The sequence below is a fragment of the Neoarius graeffei genome, chromosome 3 (genome assembly GCF_027579695.1).
Source record: "Neoarius graeffei isolate fNeoGra1 chromosome 3, fNeoGra1.pri, whole genome shotgun sequence".
In the NCBI taxonomy this organism is placed as follows: domain Eukaryota; kingdom Metazoa; phylum Chordata; class Actinopteri; order Siluriformes; family Ariidae; genus Neoarius; species Neoarius graeffei.
In genome coordinates this window covers 12,347,283-12,374,258 of record NC_083571.1, presented here as the reverse complement: position 1 = coordinate 12,374,258, position 26,976 = coordinate 12,347,283, and the positions used below count along the sequence as shown (strand labels likewise).

At 41.2% G+C, this 26,976-nt stretch overlaps 1 protein-coding gene across 1 annotated transcript in view; it reads right to left on the bottom strand.

Moving 5' to 3' along the window:
* Positions 1 to 2,475: 2,475 nt before the first annotated feature.
* The window catches only part of nus1 (NUS1 dehydrodolichyl diphosphate synthase subunit), a 39,023-nt gene continuing 14,522 nt past the window's right edge, over positions 2,476 to 26,976 (bottom strand). The window contains 3 exon segments of the mRNA XM_060916414.1: positions 2,476 to 3,398; positions 13,402 to 13,501; positions 13,822 to 13,974. Coding sequence (XP_060772397.1) covers positions 3,308 to 3,398; positions 13,402 to 13,501; positions 13,822 to 13,974 — 344 coding nt within the window. The 3' untranslated portion in view covers positions 2,476 to 3,307.

The following is a 26,976-nucleotide window of genomic DNA, read 5'->3' as shown; positions in this document are numbered from 1 at the left end:
AGCGACAATCCTTACAAAACATAGTCACACATGCACGACACTTTGTTTTTCCACTGCTTTAAGCGGTTTTTTTTAGCTCTGCCATATCTTTGTGCTGTACATGGTTGTGGTCACAACAGTACTCGTGACCTTGGCACGTTCCGATGTTTTAGAATTCCGTCTGTGATTTGGCTTAGTACGGAGAGGAGACGAGCACGGCTGAACAACATTGGCAGGGCTGATCTAACAGAGGCTAAAACCAAAACAGCTCGTGTTTGCAGGAATCATTTTATCTCCGGTGAGATTCAAAAGCTTTCTTGATAATATCATGGAAGAATTTTATTTCATTTCGTGTTGCTAGAATTTTGCTATAAAATGAGCATTCTCTTGTCATAGTTCACTCGATCGTTGTTATAATTTTAACACGTGTATTACCATTTCGCTCCTAGGAGCACCAGCAAAATTTGATAGAAACAATCCAGACAGGGCTGTATTTCATCCAAGGCCAGACTTGATTCTTCGGCAGCCAAACCAGATAGAACGCGATAGCTGTGTACTCGATGGTTGGTAGAAGCATCTTCAGAAAAGTCCGAGTTTTTTAAATAATACGGGTCAAAACCACACATCTCCATCTTTTCTTTGGATCGAATCTTCGCTTGACCGTTCAAATCATGGTCACACGGGGAAAATTCAGCATTGTTTACGGACACGCTTTCAGCGGCTGCCATCCTAGTTGCTTTGTATATCCACCATCATGGCGGATGCTCATGACGTAGCACATTTTGATCACATGGTTGCAAGTCATCTATTGAACACTGGCAGCAGATTCAACACCAGTTTCCCCTGTTGACCGTGAGAGTTGCTCTTTGTTTTGAACAAGTGGTCCGGGTCTCGTAAATTCAGAGCAAACTAAAGGACGACTTTTGCTGTGATGTTGTTTGGGAAAACTACGTTAGCTTGACAGTAGATCTTAAGAAGTACGGTAATTTAAGACTCTTAGCCTGAAGAGGCTCTAGGGAAACCCACCCCAGATTGGTTCGAGCTGCCAGGAAGGATATAGTAACTCATAGCAACTCTTTACAACCGTGGTGAGCAGAAAAGCATCTCAGCATGCAACAGCAGAAAAGCACATTGGGTTCCACTCCTGCAGCCAAGAACAGGAATCTTAGAATCAAGAATAAGCTTTGTTTAGGTTTTCATTAACATTTATTAAGCATTCACACTGGACACTATTACATCAACCCTCTTAGACGATGAGCCATGACTAATAAATACACTTCTCGGTTTAAGACTTCCAAACAAATGGCAAGATACTCGGTGTCCGAGTCTCTGCGGTTAGCACTGCGGTGTAAAATTACTGTGAAATGCAGAGTCTTGAGACGACATAGCTGATCCACATTCACGTTTTCGGATTTGTCTCTCAGGTTTGCAGATTAGGAGTGGGCGATATACGATGATGATCCTGAAATCATGAGAACTTTTAGAACAAACAGCTCTTGTGTGACTTATAGTTACAAATCTGGATGCTCAAATATTCCTGCTTGTTATGTTTTTTTCCAATATCATTCATTTTGGGAAGAAAGGGAAAAAAAAAAAAACCACATTCAACTGTTGTATCATCTCTCATATTGGGATAGTGTTCCTACTTGAACTTTGCTGTATACATCATACATTTCGACCACATCACCCTCACCTTAAAGGGATCCTCCAGCAGGTTTATTCCCAAACGTATTTTAAGTAAAAGTAGTCGTGGGTTTCAAAAATCAAACTTTCATTTTTGCAGACCAAATACTGTTCGAGAAAAATGAATTCTCTTGAAAATGTCAGATGGGCTACCTACGGTGTTGATGTATGCGATGACATCATGTAGCGGTCGCTTAGAGCGACTCGGCCGTCTATATTCTCGGTTTGCATCATAGTTTTACCGGATTTATCAGTTTTTAAATAAGTATGCCTCGTTGTGTGGCATATAAATGCCGCAATGATGCTAAAAAGAAAGTGCAAGCTGGAACTAAACCGCATTTCCTCAGAGAAAATAGCATACAAAGTGTGCTTGATCAGCTGTAGCAGAGGGTCACTGAGAGAAACTGGATCAGACATGAGACCTCGTGCTGCAAAGTGTGTATAGTGCAATGTGTGTTTGTAGCTGTGCACTCTAAAATCTGTTTTAAAACCACGCCACACTCTCTGTTTATTTACCCAGCACCAGCTGTAGATCATGTAAAAAAAGAACAAGATTTTAGAGTGTCACGTTGCGCTGCAAGTTGAGCCATTTTAAACCGAGATTTTATAGCATGCAGCCACACACACTTTCTGTAGATCATGTGGAATTTTGCACCGCGAAGTCTCCGAGAATATAAACAGCCGAGTTGCTCCAAGCGACTTCATCGCATACGTCACCACTGCAGGAAGCCCATCTGGCATTTTAAAGAGAATTCGTTTTTTTCTCGAACACTATTTGGTCTCAAAATGAAAGTTTGATTTTTGAAACCTGTGACTACTTTTACTTAAAATAAGCTTTAGAATAAATCTACATGAGGATCCCTTTATTGAAAAAAATGAATAATGGGGAAAAAAAAATCAACTTAAGAAGTTGGACGGAGCATTAACAGAAATATGACGGATTTTTAAAAAAAAAAAAGGTACATCAAAACAATTTTGCTATCAACTGTAAATCAAAGTCAAGTTTTTTTGAATACAATCAGTGCCCGGAACTCTTTCTCACACACACACGTTTACATTTAAAATACTTCACCCACACGTTCACATCGTTCACAATTCATTCCGACTGCAGTAGATCATTTCTAAGTCATTAATGAGTTTCCTTGTGATGCATGCTGCTGAAATGTTGTGATGGATGACTGGATTTTGTCATCGTATCATTCCCGTTTGTCAGTGCTCGGTGCTGCTGGTTCAGCGGCCCACACTACAGCGCTTATACAGACACACCCACCCACCAAGAGGACAAAATGGGACGAAGTGCGATGCTGAAACTTACACCATTTTGCTAACCGTGTCTCTGGATGAGTAGAAGTTCTGCTCTGTGTATATGCAGCAGCAGGGCAGGCTCTCACACACACACACACACACACTTACAGATACACGTATTTACTCATTCACTCACACAGAGCCTTGGTGCACAGGGTCAGAACCAGGCTGTGTGCTGTGAAGGAGAGATGCTGATGTGGCATCGGGATGCTGATACTCAGCTGCATCTTTTGTAAACATAGAGAGAGAGAAAGAAAGCAAGAGAGAGAAAGAAAGAGAGGGGAAAGGGAGTCTCTCTCATGAATTCTTTCAGTCTGGGATTTTTGGATGGACGGCTCGCTCACTTCCCCAGTCGCTGCTCGCAGGCTGCGTAACGCTGAAGAGCGCAGAGGAACTCGTCGTACGAGACGTCTTTATGGGAAGGCAAAGAGCTGCATGGAAGAGACAGACATCCATCAGTAATCCGAACAGATCTGTTAGCTTTATTACTCCGAGTCTCATTAATAATAATCAATAATATTTCTTGTGCATTCCAAAAAATTCTCAAATGCCCTTGCGTAATTATTATACATACAGGACACTTTTTCCATGGAATAAAAACATGTACTCCATTCCCCTCTAGTGGGTTTATTGATAGCATGCAATACTGTTATCATATCGCTTATCCTCCATGTATTACGCCACTCTCCCCAATGGAGAACGAGAGTGCAATATTGTTATTAAAAGAAGAATATCGATATCAGACACTTTTTTTTTTTAAAAAAGTCCAAAGACTTGGACATGGAGATCCATATCCACAAGATTCAGGAAGTGAAAAAACAGGATTTGATACAGGAGCCTGGAAAAAAAAAAAAAAAAAAAAGTGATATAGTGATACATCGCCATCAAGTGGGTATTCAAGGAAATGCGGACAACTTTAAGTTTTAAAAAAAACAGGGGGCAATGAGCAAAATACACCGAGCTAACACTTAAGAGCCTTTGGTTAGATAATTACTGCAGTGATTAATGTGTTTCAGATCGCAAAAATGAGTAGCTTCTTGTTTCTGATACATCCAGTGTCGGAAGACGTATTCCGTGCTCATGGAAAAGACGTTATGGTGTTTCAGAAGAGTCAAATTATTGGCCTGGATCAAGCAAAGAGCACAACTAAGGAGATTACGGAAATGACTGGAGTTGGGATAAGAACTGACCAACGCATTATTAACACCTGGAAGGATAGTGATGAACCATCAACTTCATAGAAGAAATGTGGTCGGGGGGGGGGAACGGACCACTCCTGACTGACCAGGATCAGAGATCTCTTAAAGGAGAACTGAAGGCAAATTTATTAACAAAATTCTATTTCTCTCATTTTATTAAATATCGGCACGCATTTTTGAGAGCTATTTTGTCGCTGCTATAGCAAGTTATGAATGTTTGAAATATGCTATGTAATATATATATATATATATCAGTCCATATGTCAAAGCGAGGGGTGGCACGGTGGTGTAGTGGTTACTAGCGCTGTCGCCTCACAGCAAGAAGGTCCGGGTTCGAGCCCCGTGGCCGGCGAGGGCCTTTCTGTGCGGAGTTTGCATGTTCTCCCCGTGGGTTTCCTCCGGGTGCTCCGGTTTCCCCCACAGTCCAAAGACATGCAGGTTAGGTTAACTGGTGACTCTAAATTGACCGTAGGTGTGAATGTGAGTGTGAATGGTTGTCTGTGTCTATGTGTCAGCCCTGTGATGACCTGGCGACTTGTCCAGGGTGTACCCCGTCTTTCACCCGTAGTCAGCTGGGATAGGCTCCAGCTTGCCTGCGACCCTGTAGAACAGGATAAAGCAGCTAGAGATAATGAGATGAGATGTCAAAGCGATGGCCGTAAACGAGATTCATTGAGACCTGTGCGAGACATCGTAGGATGGAAGTAAAACGTACAGCGGAAATCAAAGTCACCGACATCTGCCAACGTTGTCAAAAGACGCGCGCGCCCTCTTTCAAATGCTGACATAATCAAGCTGGAAGTTGTGTTTGTTTTGATAGCGATCAGGAAAGTTTGAAAAAAGTAGGCAGTAATCGTCATTTAAACTCATTTTTGTGCAATATTTCGTTTGGAAAATGGTTTTCAAAATGGTGGCGCTGACACGTCATGTTTCGAAGTCTCGCGAAGATCGCGCGGATAAGCGACGCCTACCGTGGACCGAATGAACTAAATTCAACATTCAACAAAAAATGAATAGGCCGATAAGTATAATATTTAACTGCAATTAGTTGCCAATACGAGTCACGATATAAGGTAACTAAAACCAAAAACGTAATTGAATAACACGCTAATTAAGAAATAAAGCAAGTTTAAAGATGACTTCGGTTCTCCTTTAAACACTTGGTGAAGCTGAATCATAAAATATCAACAGCAGAACTCACGGCTATGCTTAATAGTGAAAGTAAGAGCATTTCCACACACTCAATGTGACGAGAACTCACAGGATTGGGACTAAACAGCTGTGTTACCGTGAGAAAACCACTTGTTAGTGAGACTAATGCTGTGTTCACACTTATACCGGTACGAAAGTGGTATAACTGTATCGATACAAAGTATACCGGTACAGTTTAGTGCATCTGTCCACACCAGCGAGAAACGTTTGCGGTTTTCTTTCACGGTAGTTGAAATGCGCGTGCGCGAAATGTTTCCGTGGTTACCGAGTAACTTCCTTCCGAGAATATATGGCGGATGAAACAACGTGTGTGTGCTTTTTGTTGTCAATGTACAGTCTGTATTTCTGGTGGTCATTTATTCAGTCGAATCGTATAAAACGTGCGAGGCAGTTGAGAAAGAAACAAACGAATCTCCGTTCTTCACTATTTTATTCAGCGAAGACGTCGATTGAGGTGTGTGACTTTGCGCATGCGCATTATATTTGTATCGATACAGAGCCGCTTCACCTGTCCACACTACGCGAAGCGCTACAGTACCGATACTGTACCGGTACGAAACCCATACATTTGTGGGTTTCGTACCGATACAGTTATACCGCTACAGTACCGGTATAGTTGCTAGTGTGGACAGGTGTTGTGGTACGAAAGTAGTTTCGTATCGGTACAAAATCCCTAGTGTGGACAGGGTATAATTGGAAGAAAAGGCTTCACTTTGCTTGGGAGCATAAAGACTGGACTCTGACGCAATGGGAAAAGGTCATGTGGTCTGATGAGTCCAGATTGACTATCCCTGAGTGATGGGCGTGTCAGGGTTGGAAGGGAAGCTCATGAAGCGACGCACCCATCATGATCCGGGGTTGCTTCAGTTGGTCAGGTCGAGACTCAGCAATGTTATGGGGCAATAAAATGAAGTCAGCTGACAACCTGAATGACCAGGTTATCATCACATCAATGGATTTTTTTCTCCCCTGATGGCACGGGGATAAAATTAGGGTTCAGATTTGTGAAAGAATGGAACTGACCACCACAGAGTCCTGTCCTTAAACCCCACTGAAAGTCTTTGGGATGCTGGAGAAGGACTTTACAGAGAGGTTCGACTCTCCAGTCATCAAGACAAGACCTCAGCGAAAAATTAGCACAACTCTGGATGGGAATGAACATTGTGGCGTTGTATAAAAGTTGTTGAAACACACCATAATCAAAGCTAAAGGTGGTTTAGTGAAATATTAGTGTGTACGACTTTTGTTTTTGGCCAGGCAGTGCATGTAGCCTTAACAAAAAAAAAAAAAAGTGTCAGAGCAAAAAAACCAACCAAACAAAAACTACTACTTAAACTGTAACCTAAAATCACTAAACTAAATTCCGCGGATTTGTTCCTCTGTACAGAATTTCTGCATTGCGACTGAAGAGAGAAATATTTTATGATAAACCATAAATAAAGAAATGAGAACCTGAATGTCATCACACTTACTACATGAGGAGGAACACACGCCTATGAACACACCCCGACCCCGAGTTATACATAGGGAGAGAGTGGATCTGTGTAGGTCTGATCATCAGGCTAATCAGACCAAGTAAGGCAGGTAGATTAGAGGTGATGAGCGAAGGGATAAAAACCGGTCCTCCAGACGAAAATGACAAACTATAAAACTGCTCTCTAATAATGAATGGGCAGAAATCATCATATTACATCACTGTAATCTCACAAGACTTAACTGATATTCTTCTTAATCTTTGATTCCCAGCTGAACAAATAAAACCAAACTGAAATTCATGGTGTATTTTAAGGTATAAAAAGACCAAAACTACGCTTACACTTTCCAAACAGTACTTTAAGATTAACCCTCTGGGGTCAAGAGCTTTGCCAGTGAAGTTCAGGCAGGTTTAGAATGAGTCGGTCATGTATTTAGATAAATATATTCGCAAGTTTTTAAATCATACAAGCATGATAAACTTTATACTTTACACTTTCCTATGTGCCCACTGCCAAATAATATTATATTTTTTAAATTACCTAAACTACATGTCACCTGAAAACTTGTCACCTTACTCAGGCCCTGTCCACACGGCAGCGGATTCGGGTGACTCCGATACAATTGCTTATCGTTTAGGCCTGGCGTCCACACGGCACCGGCGTTTTGGGTGCCCAAAACGCAATCTTTTTGAGAACGTGTTCCAGAGTGGAAAGATCTGGCAACGTTGCCGTTGTGAAGTCGTCTGGATGAGTAAAACGGATTTGTTTACGATGACGTCACAACCACATGACTGTGAGTGCTTCACGCCAGGTAGAAGTGTAACGAATATCACCAGGAAAAAGCCTTACAGAGCACTAGTGAGAGTGAAACACGAGCTTGGATATTATTATTATTATTATTATTATGTTCAGTGTTAGTTCACAGTAGTAAGGCAAGAAGCAGAATAGTGACAGTAATAGTGAAGCAAAAACATGCAATTGTACAAACACTGCAGCTCTACAGCAAAATATTCATTTATAAAATGGTCTGATTCTTAACACCAGTAGTGCCAATGATCTCATTGCGATGCGATGCGAGTTGTCAAGAAATCCTATAACTTGGTTCATGAAACGCGCTTACAAAATATTTTCACTGTGAATATTTATTGTGTAATGCCTGGTGCAAAGTGAGAGAGAGAGAGAGAGAAAATAGCCCTTAGGGCAGAGTCAATCCCGCCAGCAAAAATAAGGGGAAAAAAGGAGCGATCTCACCTCTTCAGATGATGGTTTAAGTCCTACAATACATTCCTCAAAAAAGGGCGTAGAAAAGCAAATTAATCCATCAACGTGTATCATTCAATTTATTCCGGACAATTAAAGACGCCGCCTTCCGCGTACGTCATCCTCGTCGCCATTTTGGAAAGGTCAAAGCGGAGAATAAAGATTAGCTGCGTTTAACTGTACCAACAGGTTTACCGTCCAAAGGAGATCACATGGGATTACCTTTCACAGGTGAGAAACAGCAAATTAATCCATCAGCGTGTAGTATTCAATTTATTCTGGACCATTAAAGACGCCGCCTTCCGCGTAGAATCATACGTCATCCTCGCCGCCATATTGGAAAGGTCAAAGCGGAGAATAAAGATTAGCTGCCTTTAACTGTACCAACAGGTTTACCGTCCAAATGAGATCACATGGGATTACCTTTCACAGGTGAGACTGGAAAAATACTTTTCATTGTATTTGGTCATTATAATGTAATTTTACGAACAGATTTTCCTGACTTTGTGGCTAATATGAAGTCTCGCGCATAATAGTTTATGCGCATGCGTCCTTACTTCTATTCCCATACGAAAAAGAACAGTAAAGAACTTATAAGAGTTTACCACTGTCTTAGTAGTAAATCCTTATAAATATAAGGATAAATCCTTATAATGATTTATAAATAAATATATATGCCATGTATGATTTACTCCTGAAAGTGGCCCATTTTGCATTTTCCTCATACAAATTTTTTATGAAAATCTAGTATGTATGAAGTGAACATTGTGCATGGTTTTTACAGATAATGTGTATGATGAATTACACCGTCTTTGTATGCTTCATGTAATGTTTGTAGTTTTAAATTATATTTTACAGTTTAAAATGTATATGCCTTTTATATGTAAATCCACATATGTTTGTGTTGGATTTACATATAAAAGGCATGTACATTTTAAACTGTAAAATATAATTTAAAACTACAAACATTACATGAAGCATACAAAGACAGTGTAATTCATCATACACATTATCTGTAAAAACCATGCACAATGTTCACTTCATACATACTAGATTTTCATAAATTTGCATGAGGAAAATGCAAAATGGGCCACTTTCAGGAGTAAATCATACATGGCATATATATTTATTTATATTTATAAGGATTTACTACTAAGACAGTGGTAAACTCTTATAAGTTCTTTACTGTTCTTTTTCGTATGGGTTGTTCTGGTGTGTCCGAAGGGACCGTCTTACAGCGCCCCTAGAGGTGTGGCATGTGTATTGCATCGTTTTCAGCAAGCGTTGCGTTGCCATATGGACCTGATTTCTACTGATCGTTGCCCATTTGGAGGCGATATTTTTTTTAAATAACATCACGTTGCCGTTGTCGTGTGGATGTGGCCTCAGTCACACCGGAGTTGGAGCGCTGAGTGCCCACTTACACAATCATAAAAGACTATTCGCATGGTAACGGCGGGATAATCACTTTCACTCTTTCTGTTTCGATTGGTTTCTCTTTCGCGGTGGGCACTGCGAACAGTAAGGCCAAGTTTACATTAGACCGTATCTGTCTCGTTTTCTTCGCGGATGCACTGTCCGTTTACATTAAAATGCCTGGAAACGCCAGGAAACGGGAATCCGCCAGGGTCCACGTATTCAATCTAGATCGTGTCTGGTCCGGTGCTGTGTAAACATTGAGAATACGCGGATACGCTGTGCTGAGCTCTAGCTGGCATCGTCATTGGACAACGTCACTGTGACATCCACCTTCCTGATTCGCTGGCGTTGGTCATGTGACGCAACTGCTGAAAAACGGCACGGACTTCCGCCTTGTATCACCTTTCATTAAAGAGTATAAAAGTATGAAAATACTGCAAATACTGATGCAAATACTGCCCATTGTGTAGTTATGATTGTCTTTAGGCTTGCCATCCTTCCACTTGCAAGTGGTAAGTGATGTGTGCTGGGATCACACACACAGCGGCTCAGTCCCGAATCACTGCTTGTGCACTCCACTCGCGCGCTCTGTGAGCTGCGCAGGGCCGGAGTGCGCACCCTCCAGAGGGCACTCGCTGTTCAGGGCGGAGTGATTTGGAGCGCAGGATGCCTGCGGAGCCGAGCGTATCCGTGTATTGGTGTTGCTGTGTGCACGCGAATCGTGTATTGGTGTTGCTGTGTGCACACTAATCGTTTTAAAAACGTTAATCTGATGATCTGCTGATACGGTCTAATGTAAACCCCACCTAAAACAGGATCAAATCTGTCAGCCATAGTTTAGGCTACCTGTTTGGAAGTAAAACTTGTTGCGAGATGGCACACGTATTTGCGAGATGCCGCTTTGGATGATTCAGGACAACGACTCAATTCCAGGACAGCAACTCAATTCGCGATTCAAGACAGCGACTCAATTTCAGGACAGCGACTAATTTCCATGATTCAGGACAGCGATTCAATTTCCATGATTCAGGACAGCGATTCAATTTCCATGATTCAGGACAGCGATTCAATTTCCATGATTCAGGACAGCGATTCAATTTCCTGATTCAGGACAGCGATTCATTTCCATGATTCAGGACAGCGATTCAATTTCAGGACAGCGATTCAATTTCAGGACAGCGATTCAATTCATGATTCAGGACAGCGATTCAATTTCAGGACAGCGATTCAATTTCATGATTCAGGACAGCGATTCAATTTCAGGACAGCGATTCAATTTCAGGACAGCAATTCAATTCATGATTCAGGACAGCAATTCAATTCATGATTCAGGACAGCAATTCAATTTCAGGACAGCGATTCAATTTCATGATTCAGGATGAGCGATTGAATTTCAGGACAGCAAATCAATTCATGAACTGCGACACTGATGATGAGTGGTGCCTTTTTGAACTTCGACTCGATCCAGCCAGAGATCGACTTAAGTGTAAATATTTCATCCATTTCTTTTGAGCATATCGGTTGATATGCGTGCGATATATAGTACATAATCTCTGCATGCTTCTTGGGTAAATAAAACACGCACCATCACTTGTTTGCTCTCTTTCCCTGGCACTCTAATGACTTTGCCATGCTCTGATTATATCAATTTCAACAAACCTAAGGAGTATTTTCAGTCATATGATATTTTTTGGATTCAGCACAAGTTCAGCTACAATAATATCTATGTAGCACAGTGGTGCTTTAAAGTTTGTGAACCCTTTAGAATTTTCTATATTTCTGCATAAATATGACCGAAAACATCATCAGATTTTCACACAAGTCCTAAAAGTAGATAAAGTGAACCCAGTTAAACAAATGAGACAAAAATATTATACTTGGTCATTTATTTATTGAGGAAAATGATCCAATATTACATATCTGAGTGGCAAAAGTATATGAACCTCTAGGATTAGCAGTTAATTTGAAGGTGAAATTAGAGTCAGGCGTTTTCAATCAATGGGATGACAATCAGGTGTGAGTGGGCATCCTGTTTTATTTAAAGAACAGGGATCTATCAAAGTCTGATCTTTACAACACACATTTGTGGAAGTGTATCATGGCACGAACAAAGTTAGATTTCTGAGGACCTCAGAAAAAGCGTCATTGATGCTCATCAGGCTGGAAAAGGTTACGAAACCATCTCTAAAGAGTTTGGACTCCACCAATCCACAGTCAGACAGATTATGTACAAATGGAGGAAATTCAAGACCATCGTTACCCTCCCCAGGAGTGATCGACCAACAAAGATCACTCCAAGAGCAAAGCGTGTAATAGTCAGCGAGGTCATAAAGGACCCCAGGGTAACTTCTAAGCAACTGAAGGCCTCTCTCCCATTGACTAATATTCATGAGTCCACCATCAGGAGAACACTGAACAACAATGGTGTGCATAGCAGGGTTGCAAGGAGAAAGCCACTGCTCTCCAAAAAGAGCATTGCTGCTTGTCTGCAGTTTGCTAAAGATCACGTGGACAAGCCAGAAGGCTATTGGAAAAATGTTTTGTGGACGGATGAAACCAAAATACAACTTTATGGTTTAAATGAGAAGCGTTATGTTTGGAGAAAGGAAAACACTGCATTCCAGCAAAAGAACCTTATCCCATCTGTGAAACATGGTGGTGGTAGTATCATGGTTTGGGCCTGTTTTGCTGCATCTGGGCCAGGATGGCTTGCCATCATTGATGGAACAATGAATTCTGAATTATACCAGCGAATTCTAAAAGAAAATGTCAGAACATCTGTCCATGAACTGAATCTCAAGAGAAAGTGGGTCATGCAGCAAGACAGCGACCCTAAGCACACAAGTTGTTCTACCAAAGAATGGTTAAAGAAGAATAAAGTTAATGTTTTGGAATGGCCAAGTCAAAGTCCTGACCTTAATTCAATCGAAATGTTATGGAAGGACCTGAAGCGAGCAGTTCATGTGAGGAAACCCACCAACATCCCAGAGTTGAAGCTGTTCTGTATGGAGGAACGGGCTAAAATTCCTCCAAGCCGGTGTGCAGGACTGATCAACAGTTACCGCAAACGTTTAGTTGCAGTTATTGCTGCACAAGGGGGTCACACCAGATACTGAAAGCAAAGGTTTACATACTTTTGCCACTCACAGATATGTAATATTGGATCATTTTCCTCAATAAATAAATGACCAAGTATAATATTTTTGTCTCATTTGTTTAACTGGGTTCTCTTTATCTACTTTTAGGACTTGTGTGAAAATCTGATGATGTTTTAGGTCATATTTATGCAGAAATATAGAAAATTCTAAAGGGTTCACAAACTTCCAAGCACCACTGTATGTACAGTATGTCATGATTGTACTTTTTAAAAAAAAAGCAGATAAATGAAGCTATTGTAAAACGCAGTTTTAGAACGGTGTTGGAATGTGTGACAAAACATGACCTTACTCATTGTGACTTGACCTGATGGGATCAAGAGTTGGCAGTGGGAGGGGTTTTCACTCTTCTCATTAAATGGAATTTTTTACTCTTCTCATTGAATACCCCTCCCCACTGCCAACCCTTTATCCCAAAACAATAGGACATCAATTTTTGATGGCCAGTTAATTGTCCAAATCAATGGAGCAGATAAGATTTTGTGCTTGATCCATTCCTGAGCCTGAACAGAATCACCTCAAGTGACCAAAATGGTTCAACACAATAGGTAAGGTCATGTTTTGGGTTTTTTTTTCCACATAGTTCTAAAACTGCTTTTTACAACATCTTCAGTTCTCTGGGGTTTTTTTTCCCCCCAAGTACAATCATGACATCCATACTACATGGATGTATGGCTGGTTTGGGTTTACCTGTGATCTCTGTGTGATACTCACATGAACTCTGTTAGTCTGATGTGCCAGGGCAGGAAGCCGAGCGTGCTCTCTACTGGGCCAAACTTCAGCACCAACTCGGGGTCTGGAAAGTTCTTTGACTCTGGGGGGGGGGGGAGAAAAAGTAAATATATGAGCTTAGCATTTACGAGTTAGAGAATTCGGAGCAGGAGGAGCTCTGTCCTGCAAGCAGGCGGATACAGAATCTCCTTCGACAGAGAGCATCGAACAGCAGAATCTGTGTTTGAGACGAGATGCGTTGTTGTGCCTGGAGGTTCTGAGAGAAATGACAGAATTTCTCTTCGTTGTTATGGTAACATCGCTTCTTGCTTAACTTAAACTTATATATATCATGGTCACGATAAACATCAACGACCTTTAGGGGAAAGCCATTAGATCGCTGAAACTGTTGTGAGCTCTTACCTCGCAGTAAAGAGTCCAGCACAGTGACGTTGATGTCTTTGGACGTGCTCTCTTTCTGCTCCACGGCCTTACACAGCTGCTGCGCTGCTCGCACGATACTGAACTTCCCGTCATCTGGAGACAAGACTTTTACCACCGTCTGGCACCATGACACTACACACACACAGGGGTACCATTAGTGGGGGAAAAGTTGGGACGATTCTAAGGGCCCAGCATTGACAGAGGGCCCTCAGAGGACGATACTACTATTATTACCATGTGTGAGTTAAATTAATAAAAAATTTTATAATTTTGTCTCGTATTCAGTAGGGCTGTAACGATATGCGTATCGAAATCGAAATACGCAGAGCCACGATCCGTATCGCGATACAAGAAGGCAGAATTGCGGTACACCCATTCAAACTTCTCCTCAGCCCAAAAACAGAGGCGCTTCCAAACTTCAATTTATGAATACTTTACTTTTTATTTAAATTACATTTTAAACTTACTTAAATTACTTTTTTTTTTATATCTATTAGTAAGTCGTTTTTTCGCCGACCTGCGACAATCTTCTGCGAGTCACGCAATGTCCACACTCGCCACTGGCAGAGCATTCATTTCTTTGAAGCGGTCGCCATGCTGATTGCGACGCGGGGAGCGAATCTGTAAACAAGCAGCTCATTGGCTGGCTAGGTGTGCCACAAGCCAATCACAATCACTTGACCGGAAAGGCATGCAGTGTTGCCAGATTGGGCAGGTTTAGGTGCTTTTTGGCTGGTTTTGAACATATTTTGGGGTGGAAAACGTTAGCAATATCTGGCAACACTGAAGGCATGTCTGCTTGGGCGGAAGCCTTCTGCGGCAGTTACATTTTGACACGCGAGCAATGTTTCACCATAAAAATTCCGTAATTTCCATCGGTTTTCCGCGATCACAGAAAATCATTGGCCCTATGAGAGTGAGACAGTGAGAGAGCCACCCCCCCAAAAAAAATCTTAACGGATTTACACGATTTGGAAAAATGACTTTTTCAGAACCGAAGAAACCAGAGCTTCCGGCTCAACTGTATTATTTTGAGAAATAAAACAATCTTTGGATATACATTTGTTCATTTTTGCATACATATTACTCATTCTCTGCAGTGGTCTGAATTATGTTATTAAATAGTTAATGCAAGTAAGTAAATGTTAATAAGTCAAATTTACTACTTTAAAAAAACATTTAAAAAAAAATCGTGGGCGTATCGAATCATGGGTCAAAAATCGCGATACGAATCGAATCGTGAGTTGGGTGTATCGTTATAGCCCTAGTATTCAGTAAATACAACAACCTTTTGGTTCGGTTTTCCATTTTCCACAAAACTATAAGAATAGTCAGTCTTTATATTTCACCCTTCTCCGGATTCATTACATGGTACAGTCTTATGGAAGTGGAGCCAGAACATGACACCGTATTAGGTTTGTTGCTTTCCAATCCAGCCCTAACGTCAGAAGCAGAATTGATGGTGAACCATCAGTAGATCGACACCATCATGAAGAAGTCGGGTTACCAGAAATGTAAAGAGACGCAGCAGAAAGCTAAGAGAGAGAGAGAAAGGGCCGAGAGTCACCCAGGTTTTTTTTTTTTGCCCCCGAAGAAAGGTAGCTTATACATTTATTCACTGACCTTCCTTCGGTGGCTATTAACCTCACATGCTAACGTTAATGCTGCAGAAGATTATTATTGTGTCTTAACCACTGCTTGGACGATCAAGGGAACAATTTACAACGCAGCGTCGTTTTACTTAAACGTTTCATAGGTGACCTTTATAGCCACTGAAAATGAGATGAGTAATGAGTGTAACTTTGGTCTGCAAAGAGCTCAGTGAATCTATAGGCTCACTATCCAGCTAGTGCACCAGCTAAGTTAAGATGCATGCTCATAACTAGCTTGTTCACTAATGAGGTCTGCCCTCAACACGCAATATTATATTTCTTTCATAGGGAACAAAATTTCTAGCAGCGCCCCTGCACATCACCTATTAAGGTATACTAAGCAATATTTTTTCAGTATAAACAGATTTAATAAAACAACCTCCTATTGAGGTATTTCACCTGACGTCACAGGGTCACGTGACGCCCCGGTGTCCGCCATTTTGAACGTCAAGCTAGCTAATGTCAACAACAGTAGCTGGTATGTTACTGTAGCAATGTTTACGTTCAGTCATTTGGATGACTGTTAAAACCTTTCAGTCTCAAGTTTTTCCTTTACTGGATTTACTAGTTTACTGAGCTAGCGCGCGTCGGCTGCCGGGGAGCTAGCGCGTGCTAGCTCCCAGCCTGCCCGAGCGCGCTAGCTCAGTAAACTAGTAAATCCAGTAAAGGAAAAACTTGAGACTGAAAGGTTTTAACAGTCATCCAAATGACTGAACGTAAACATTGCTACAGTAACATACCAGCTACTGTTGTTGACATTAGCTAGTGCTAACAGCTAGCTGCTAGTGCACTGCTACAACTACACCGACTCTAATAATACAGTTCTTGGTCATTGCCTGGTAACAGCAAATTTATAACGGGCCATGTCTCAACAGACTAAGAAGTTATTTCAATGACATTTAATAACATTTTGTTTATCCTGAGGACCGAAAGTAAATGAAAATGTGAACAAACCTTAGCTGTAATAAGATGGCGACCACCGGCTCCAGGGACAACCCGCTGATGTAGGCATGTTACCCAGCCTGACAAAATATTTGTAGGCATCCAAACTCATACACTTTCAGATCAATACCTGTGTATGGCGATGGGTTTTTAACGACATAGGTATACAGATCATGTGGGCCAAAGTCAGGTAAAGACGAGGGCTTCGTGTACTTCCGTACGTCAGTGAACAATCCTGGTGGAAGCAGGTAAACGTCATTCTCTAAGCCTGCTAACCTCAATTTTTGCAAATACCTCTCCCTCTGCTCGCCCTGTAAATGCCCTACGTCGCTGGATAGTGAAGGTGTTTTCTGCATCTCGCTCCTTTTTCTTTTATGTTTTTCGTTTGTCGCCTTCCTCGCATTCAAACTGATTCGAGCCGTGCCGTCCAAAATGGCAGCATCACATGACTTGGTCACGTGGGTGAAATACCTCAATACATGTAGCATGGTAAGACTCACGAACTTCACACTTGACTAATCCTGGGATAAGACTACCGGATATTTTTGTCTTTCACGATAGTCACCATGTCAGATCAGGCGACCATGGTGCCGTAAATTCTTGCCGTGTCTCGGACAGGAGACTGGCAACAAGACAAGCTCGACCCCTACCAATCCTGGTTCATGTCCTTGTGTGTCGGGTCAAGAACTTGTGGTTGGTAGAAGAGAGCAACTGGACTTCCTTGAAAAGTCTTGAAGACGTTTCGCCTCTCGTCCGAAAGGCTTCCTCAGTTCTGTCTGACTAATAGGGAGTATCCAGTATTTATCCTCTCATGGATCATCATAGAATCCGAATCCGAATGCTGATGGCTGCATTGTAGGTGGCTGATAGATGTCATAGACACCCACCTCTGTTCAGTGATGGTCGTTCCAGGTTGACAAAAATGAACGATCCTCTCTGGCTAAGATGTCTGCCAAAGACATGTCAAGAACTTGTCAGCCATAGCTATCAAGGAGGATGTCAGAGGAGCTGCAAACTGGGTGAGAAAATTAAAAAAAATAAAATAAAAAAAATCTGACGTTAACCTTTTCAAGGTGTTGTCGGGCATCCGTTAGGGTGCATAAGTTGCCCTCACTTTCATAAAATCTGATGCATTTTTGTTTGGGTGTTCCTTTTCACCAATAAAGACATCCTGTAACATTTTTTGGCCATATCCAAAAGTCTAATGGTGGCACCATGAGGTTCATTTTTTGCCAAAAACGCTTATTTTATGTTTTCGCGTAAGGTTTGAATCACAATGTTGGACGCCATTAATTGATTTCTTGTGACCCAGAGATCATGTTAAGAACCTTTGCAAGGGATTGAGAAGCATTAATGTGATTCATACACTACCGTTCAAAAGTTAGGGGTCACTTTGAAATGTCCTTATTTTTGAAAGAAAAGCACTGTTCTTTTCAATGAAGATCACTTTAAACTAATCAGAAATACTAGCCTGGCTAACGCGACTTCAAAGCTCTCCGAGCTATTGGTCTGGCCAAGATATTAAGCCCAACCGTTTCCCAGAACCCGTGGTTGACCCGCCTCCCTGAAATGCCTCAGTTTGCTACTGGTCGAAGCCAGAAAAGGCTGTGACGAAGCTTAAACCAATCACATCACTCTTTCCTCTGACGTATGCGACGCGACGGGGCTAACTGGTAGATTAAACTCTTACCGAAGCCGGTCGGGAGCAAGGCGAAAACGTCCTTCCTTTCAATAAATACCTCCAGGGCTGCTCTTTGCTCCGTTTTCAATGAGAACTTCCCATTGAATGCTTTCAATACAGCATCTATGCGTAATAGATGCAGAAGCGTGAATGAAGCGCTTCCGGCATAGATTCTGTAAACAATCTATGGCTTCCGGTCGCAGTTCTACTACGTCAGTGCCTTGAACACGCCTCTACCCAGGGCCGTTGGAGATGCTCAAAGTTGATTGGTTCCCGATTTTTCGGGAGCTTGGAAGAGCTGCAGATAGCTTGCCTGGCCAGACTAAGGTCGCAACAGGCCCTCGTGTTGTGTCACGCTTAGGATGGGCGGGCCCAGGCTACAGAAATCCACTCTATACATTGCTAATGTGCTAAATGACTATTCTAGCTGCAAATGTCTGGTTTTTGGTGCAATATCTCCATAGGTGTATAGAGGCCCATTTCCAGCAACTATCACTCCAGTGTTCTAATGGTACAGTGTGTTTGCTCATTGCCTCAGAAGTAGGGATGGGAATCTTCATCATCAACACGATACGATACGCATCTCGATGCACTGCCAACGATTCGATACATTAACGATTCATGAAATTACTAATGGTAAGATGCGATACGATTTTCCAACCTACTGTGATACAGTGCGATACTGTACGATTTCATTTTAACACAATGCGATGCAGTGAGATTCGATACGATGCGATGCAGAAGAAAATTATACCATGGAATACATAGTATTTCTCAAGTACTGGCACTTAAAGCATTACCACTGGCTGTGCCTTTTATTTTAAAAAACAGGAATTACACAATTTCAAAATTCAGACCTGAATAATGAACAATTAACTTTCTGCCACATTTTTATGTTAACCTAAGCAGCTCAGGCTGCGTTAAGTTTTTGAAAGAGGTTTAATAAAGAATTAGATTTATACTAATAATAAAAAGAAAAAAGCCACGAGATTTTAGGATAGTGGATCCCATCCAATATAATAACTAGTAAATTAACAAAAAATTAACCTTACTTTGTCGTACAGAGCAGGAATTATCCTGTCAGTGAAAATCTTCCTGTCAGGTATGCTATATCTTGGCTCCACGACTTCAAGGAGGTATTTGAAAGCCTCGCTCCCGGTTATGCTGTAAGGTAGCATGTCTTTGCATATAAAGAAGGATATGGCTTCTGTTATGGCTTTCGATTGAGCAGAATTACTAGACAGTGGGGGTTGAAAAAACTGTGGGCCTACCACTACTTTGCTCACCAGGTGCATTAGTAGCACTACTGCTAGCTGAAGTCGACGATATATTCAAGTCGTGTCGCCGCTTCAGGCGAGTAGTTAAGTTGGTGGTGCTCCCTGTGTATTTAATCGCCGCACGGCACAGTTTGCATATCGCAGTAGATTTGTCCAGCTCTCCACCTCGCTTGTAAAAGCCGAAACTTTTCCAAACTATTGATTTAAAGCCAACCGGTGAATGTATTACTTCAGATTCTTCCATGTTTCGCTAGCCGCCTCTGACTCAAAATCTGACCGCTGTTCTTCTGCTGTTTGCTTGGCCCGCCTCTTCGCGCGAGACGAGAGTTGGGCTGAATCAGCCAATGACGGCTGCATAGATAACTCAACCCAGAAACAGGCCAGTTTTTAAAAAGTTAAATAACAGATATTATTCGGTTCGTATCGATGCAGATATTTTAGTCGCGATGCAGCTCGATCCCATTTGAATTTTTAACCGATTCAGACGTTTGCCAACCGATGCAACCGCATCGTATGGTTCGCATCGATTCCCCGATGCAGATCGGTGAATCTTCCCAACCCTACTCAGAAGGCTAATGGATGATTATAAAACCCTTGTACAATCATGTTAGCACAGCTGAAAACAGTTGAGCTCTTTAGAGAAGCTATAAAACTGACCTTCCTTTGAGCAGATTGAGTTTCTGGAGCATCACATTTGTGGGGTCGATTAAATGCTCAAAATGGCCAGAAAAATGTCTTGACTATATTTTCTATTCATTTTACAACTTATGGTGCTAAATAAAAGTGTGACTTTTCATGGAAAACACAAAATTGTCTGGGTGGGGGGGCGTCGTGGCTCAGGTGGATAAGGCGCCATACCATAAATCCGGGGACCCGGGTTCGATTTCGGCCCAAGGTCATTTCCCGATCCCTCCCCGTCTCTCTCTCCCACTCATTTCCTGTCTCTACACTGTCCTATCCAATAAAGGTGCAAAAAGCCCCAAAAAAAAATTAAAAAAAAAAATTTGTCTGGGTGACCCCAAACTTTTGAACGGTAGTGTAATACATTTGTATTGTTTAAAAAGTAGTTGAACAATGATTCAATGAACAGCTAAAACTCAAACTGTGCTTGACAATATATTTAGAATATGTACTAAAAATGTGTATCCAAGATATTTGGTATACTCTATAAGGTGCCATAATGTTTCATGAAAAATGATCGAAATTTTGTTATAAAATTCACAAAATAGCAGCTTTTTCCATAACTTTGAGCTCCTGGTGCCACCATTACACTTTTGAATTTTGTCAAAATATTTCACCCAGTGTGTTTTCTTACCAAAAGAAACATAAAAACAAAAATGCATCATGATCGGAGGAACTTTTCATTTTTAGGGGGCAACTGATGCACCCTAGCGTCCGTCCAAGTTGCCAGTTCTTTGATTATGTCACGCTACACAACCTGTTTGTCATTTGTGATGCTTATATTCGCTGGAAGTTTGTCAGGCTGAACTCATGTAGTCTGATCCCAGCATAACCGAAGCATGACAGCAAATTTTTAAAACACACACCAAACTTTGCCTTGCGGTTTTCTTCGCTTGTCTGAAAAGGAAAACGGGTTTTTGTCGGCATCCAGTTTCAAAAAGAAATTGACTCTCGGTGTAAACTGGGTTGTCAACAAACTATCAACATGGGGGCGTCGTGGCTCAGGTGGATGGGGCGCCATGCCATGGATCTGGGAATTCCGACCCGGGGTCATTTCCCGATCCCTCCCAGTCTCTCTCTCCCGCTCGTTTCCTGTCTCTGCACTGTCCTATCCAATGAAGGTGAAAAAAAAAGCCCCAAAAAAAATCTTAAAAAAAAACCAAAAACTATCAACATCCCACTCTCTTGTAAATGACACGAGGGATTATGATCATTATGCACGCTGATTGGATTTAAAAAAAAAAAAAAAAAAAAGATATCCAAGGATTATAAACAGGAACGCCTCACTCTGGAAAATACAAACAGCTCACAGTGCTGATGTACAATAGTGATATCGAGGCTCGTTTTGGGTGAATCCTGCTGAAAGGGTCCATCTCCTATCTGTTTCTTCATCAGTTATCAGTTCGTGTTCGTTGCCATTTCTGCGACTTGAGTACTTTGTGAATTTACGGTGACATTTCATCAGGCATGAGGTCTTATTTCATTTTGATGTCTTTCAGTCGAAGTGATACCGTACATTTTTTTCCCCCAACTTTCTCTCACTCTCCCAATTTGAATCTGAAAGTCTATAATTACCGTATTTTTCAGACTATAAGTCGCACTTTTTTCATGGTTCGGCTAGCCATGCGACTTATACTCCGGTGCGACGTATATATGTTTTTTTTTTTTCACCGCGGAATAACTGGAGCTGATGCTGAGTCTGACGACAGCCACGCAGAAGAAGAGGAAACGGCGCTTCGTCTGCCGCTGGAGTTGGCAGAGTTGTTCAGAAGCGACACCGAGGATGAGGAATTCAATGGATTTGCTGATTTGGAGTGAAATCGCCAGCTTGATAAACTTGATTGACCTGTGTTTTATTATTAATGATAGGCCTATAGTTATTTAAATAAGTTATGTAGTGATTTTAGGCAGTGCTTAATTTGTGAAGTGGGAGGTCCCGGAACGCAGGAGGTGGGTGGGTCCGGCAACTCAAAAAAAAAAAAAAAAAAAAAGGTGGGGGGTGGTTTACTATAACTTTACGCACACGCGCTTATTGTGTGTGTAAAAAAATAATAATAATAATATCAGACATTATGATCTTAGAAAACGCTTTAGTGACGAACAGTTACAGACAGTAATATGTCGTGATATGTTATAAAATATTATTTTTATTAGGCTATATATTAAATTATATATTAAATTTATCTTCTAAAATAACAGACTACTCATATCACAACCGGTTTATTTCACCATTGGAGATCAGATCACACAAGACATGAGTTAAATTACTCTTAAGGATTTAAGTAGGGGATTTAAAAGCGGTTTTTTTTTTTTCACTAGACTGTTGTCTTTGCAGATGATATACCTATAGCCTACTTGACCTCTGATTTAATGAAATAAAATTCGACAAAAATGAAGAATGACACTCCTCGATGATGACTACAGCTTTAATAACACAGATGAAAGAGCCATGGGGCGATAATAAGCCCTACCGGTAAAAATAATCTAAAAGCAAACTGATTAATGCATCAGTAATAGGCTACTAATATTAGTTATAATAATAATAATATAGGCTATTAGTAATAACAATAGTGATAGTATTAAAGATAGTAGATATTTAAAATAATCAGACTAGGCTACTTACAGGGCAAAGGGCGCGTTATCACTGCTCAGCTGTTCGTTTATTAAATAAACAATGCAGTCGCGCAGTAACCACACGCCGCTTGTCAGATACAATCACAGATTCTATGGTTAGAATAACCCTTCAGAAAAGTGCGACTTATAGTCCGGTGCGACGTATATATGTTTTTTTCGTCTTCATAATGCATTTTTTGGCTGATGCGACTTAAACTCCGGCGCGACGTATAGTCCGGAAAATACGGTATATAGAAATTGAATAACGTTTTACTGCTCAAGTTTTGTTTTTATGGATTTCAGAACTCCAAAACTATCATCGGGACATGGAAAGTTCTCCAATCTCTTATTACAGAAACTTGGGGTGTGTAAAAAAAAAAAAAAACCCCACGGAATCGGCAAAATCACAAAATTAAAAAAAATCATCATCCCTATAAATGGCATTTAAAGAATATTTAACAGTTATCCCGTGAAATCGAGTCGTACATGAGCTGACGAGGTTGAGTAGAATAACTGTTTTATTCTATCCACATTCACTGGATTTTGAGAAATGGCGCATTTTTATTTTTCGCAACTTTGATAAATAAAAACTTTGTACAAAATGTCCGACAAAATCGGTTCCGCTTCGAAGTAAACAAACCGGCGAAATGACAGGAGCAATTTGTGAAAAATGCTCTAATAATAATAATAATAATTCTTGAAAAAAAAAAAAAAAAAAGATACGTTCTTACCATCAAATACTTTTATTCATATTTTGTAGGGGTTTTTATGGTGGTTGGCAAACCAATTTAAAGATGCGTTACTGCCATCGACTGGGCTGGAGTGTGGAACAGGAGCTTTTTTTTTGGGGGGGGGGGATTCTTTTAGCCATTTCTGTTTCTTTTACACACCTGATAATTCTTTGGGTTTTGTTTTCGAGTAGAGTTTTTATTTCATCCTTGGTTGGTTCAGCAACACGCTCCACTGTTTTGCTTTTCCTCTACTCACGGTATATGAGCTGATGTCCTAGTAGTAGCCAATCAGAGCGCGCGATTGCTCATATCCAGTGAATATGGATAGAATAAAGTCTGTTAGACTATTATTAACAGTTGCTACTTTTTTCCCCCCAGAAAGACAACGATGGTTTGCCTGTTGGTCTATCATTTCAGTGGGGTTTAAGTTTACTCAGAAGAACTTGGTGGTACTAGGACAGAATCACTTTCATCCTTTTCGATATATTTCCGGTTGAGAGTACGCTGTGCACGTTTTGGCTGCCGCTTCTCACTGGAGCCTTTTATTTATTTTTCTTTTCTTTCTCTGTTTGTATAGTTTGATGTTTGTTCTTTGTTTGAGTGTTTTGTCCGCCGGTTGTGGTGTAGCTCCGGACCCAGTTTTGGGCGTCGGTTTCCTTCAGGTCTGGTCCGCCATGGGTGATGCCTGTGCTCCTCGTTATGGACTGCAGTGAGCTTGTCCGGCGGTGTTTCTGGATCCATGGCGCGGTGTTCTGAGTGATGTTGCCCGGTGGCGTCGTGGTGGCTGTGCAGGCGCTGTGGGACATACCTTTGTCTGCCTTTTGGTGGGATTGTGAGCAGCTATGCCACTGGAATTATATCCTGATCTCTTTTGGTGGACTTTTTTTTGGGGGTGTGAGAAAGGCGCTTTATTCAACTTATTATTACCATTCAAACGAATGGTATTTTCTTCAACTTGGCCACCATTTAAAACTAAACAACTATTAAATCAAGAAGATTAGACCCGAGTGCCAAAATGATGACGTTCACCTGTTCTAAACCTGTTCAAGACCTGCTGCCAGGAAAGCAGTGTGTGACCTCTGACAGCTGTGGAAAAACGGGAGGGAAACATGTGGCGAGGCAGAGGTGGATGCGAATGTTACGACATTGCTGAATTCTCAAATATGATTGGTCAGAAGGAGATAATGTTCTATAACAGCAGCTTGAACATCGGTTCTGGCCGCAATTCAAATCACAGTTAACTTATTCATGAAGACTTGGAGAGCAGATAAATACAGTCCTTCCACAGAACTTTAGGTGAATAATAGACACAAAGTGGTGTTATTAATCAGCAGAATATGTATAAACATCGCTCTGAGGGAGCTTTCTGTAAAAAAAAGACGTTTACTTAACATTTAAATAAGCACGTTAGTCAGTCTGACTTCAGGTCAAATTTATCCCGTACGTTTCCCCTCTTGAGGAAAGTTTTCAAGATGGAGGACTTTCAGGTTTCTTGGTCACATGAAAAGCTACTTTTTACTTTATTAACTTTATTAACTATGCTAATGTAAGCGATAACAGAAACTAACAGGTGTTGTAGCCGAGTCACTAAACCCTGAGTCCATTCTCGAGTCGCCCAGTGTTCAAATCCAAGTCATTAAAGACAATTTCGACTGCCCCATTTTAGTTAACAGGCTACAGATAAAAAGCTTGTTCATCGCTCAGCAAGCCCCGCCCACTATCAACAGAGCAATGAACACAGCGTGTCACTTCCTTCTCTGGGTGGAGTCCTACCAAATGATGATTGAAGTTCGAGGTTGTCCCCGTCGATAGTTTCTTCTACATGTGGAACACACAGCAGTGCATTTTTTCCCACTGCACGAGAAGTCTGTATAAGCGAAGTGGACAATCCTAGCGGCGTCTCTCCAGGCATTTTAGCGCCGTTAACGTTAGTTTGTTCCTGAACATGACGCATGAACAGGTGAATGTACATTCAGTTGCACGAAATTAGTATAAAAATTTATGTAGATATAAATATCTTCTGCTAAATTATTATGGCACGTTACAAAAATATAAGAAAAAATCCGAGTCCTCATCTCCAATTTACGAGTCTGAATGCAGTTAATGCACGAGTCCGAGTCCAAGTCCGAGTCATCAGTCCTTAAAAACAAAACTTTTTTTTGGTCAAGGAACCACATGACTTCCACAATGCTGGATCACCCTCACCACACCACGCCACGCCGCCACTGCTTACCGTGTATTACAGACGACCTAATCATCTCATCTCATTATCTGTAGCCGCTTTATTCTGTTCTACAGGGTCGCAGGCAAGCTGGAGCCTATCCCAACTGACTACGGGCGAAAGGCGGGGTACACCCTGGACAAGTCACCAGGTCATCACAGGGCTGACACGTAGACACAGACAACCATTCACACTCACATTCACACCTACGGTCAATTTAGAGTCACCAGTTAACCTAACCTGCATGTCTTTGGACTGTGGGGGAAACCGGAGCACCCGGAGGAAACCCACGCGGACACGGGGAGAACATGCAAACTCCACACAGAAAGGCCCTCGCCGGCCACGGGGCTCGAACCCAGACCTTCTTGCTGTGAGGCGACAGCACTAACCACTACACCACCGTGCCGCCACGACCTAATCAAATTATACTTTTCTCTCAGCTTTAGCAGGAAGGAAATACTCAGGATTTTAGCCCAGAATCCCTTTATTCTTTATTCCTGCAATCATCTGGACTTTGAAGAGACGTTGCTGTGAACTGAGCCAGGCTCGGAAACCAGCAACCTCGGATTCTGAGATACTGACAACACATTTGCTTGGATTTACTTCGCTGAGAGAAGTTTACAGAAACATTAAGTAAAGAGTTTTGCCATTATTTAAAAAAAAAAAAAAAAAAAAAAAAACTACTTGATTCCTTTCTGATGTGCTTAGGAAAAAAAAGAAAGACGAGTGTTCCGAGTGCACGATATCCCCCCGCTGGCAACTATATCTATGCTATAAGTGCTTAATACACTCATGAAATTGTCAAACTACAAGTTTGTTAATCAAGGGCTGCAACTCTGGTAAAATGTGACTGAATTGAATGAAACTGCAATATTTGTATTACCGACATAACAAACAATCCTGTCAAGTTTGTGAAATTCCTCCAAAAATTGTGATTTCAAAAGGTGAGCACCCTTCCCAGGACAGATGGACGGACAGCAGGGGATTTAAAAAAAAAAAAAAACCCACACACTTTCACTTCGCATAAATTTGTGACTTTAATCTCACAGCATTTTGGATTTTTTTCCTTGCAAATTTATGATTTTATAATCTCAGACACAGTGTGAGGTTTTTCCTCGTAATTTTTTAAATTTTAATCTCAGAAATTGAGGGGTTTTTTTTCCCTCTGAATATTATCCCCTCCCAAGTGACGCAATTTCTTTAAATTATGTATTTATTACTACAATAGCCCTAATACGCTGTCATATGAAATACAACCATTTGGACTGATGTTTTACTTTAACAGATCACTAATATCTTTGTTACATATAATGTGATCATGAAGAAGACGCGAACT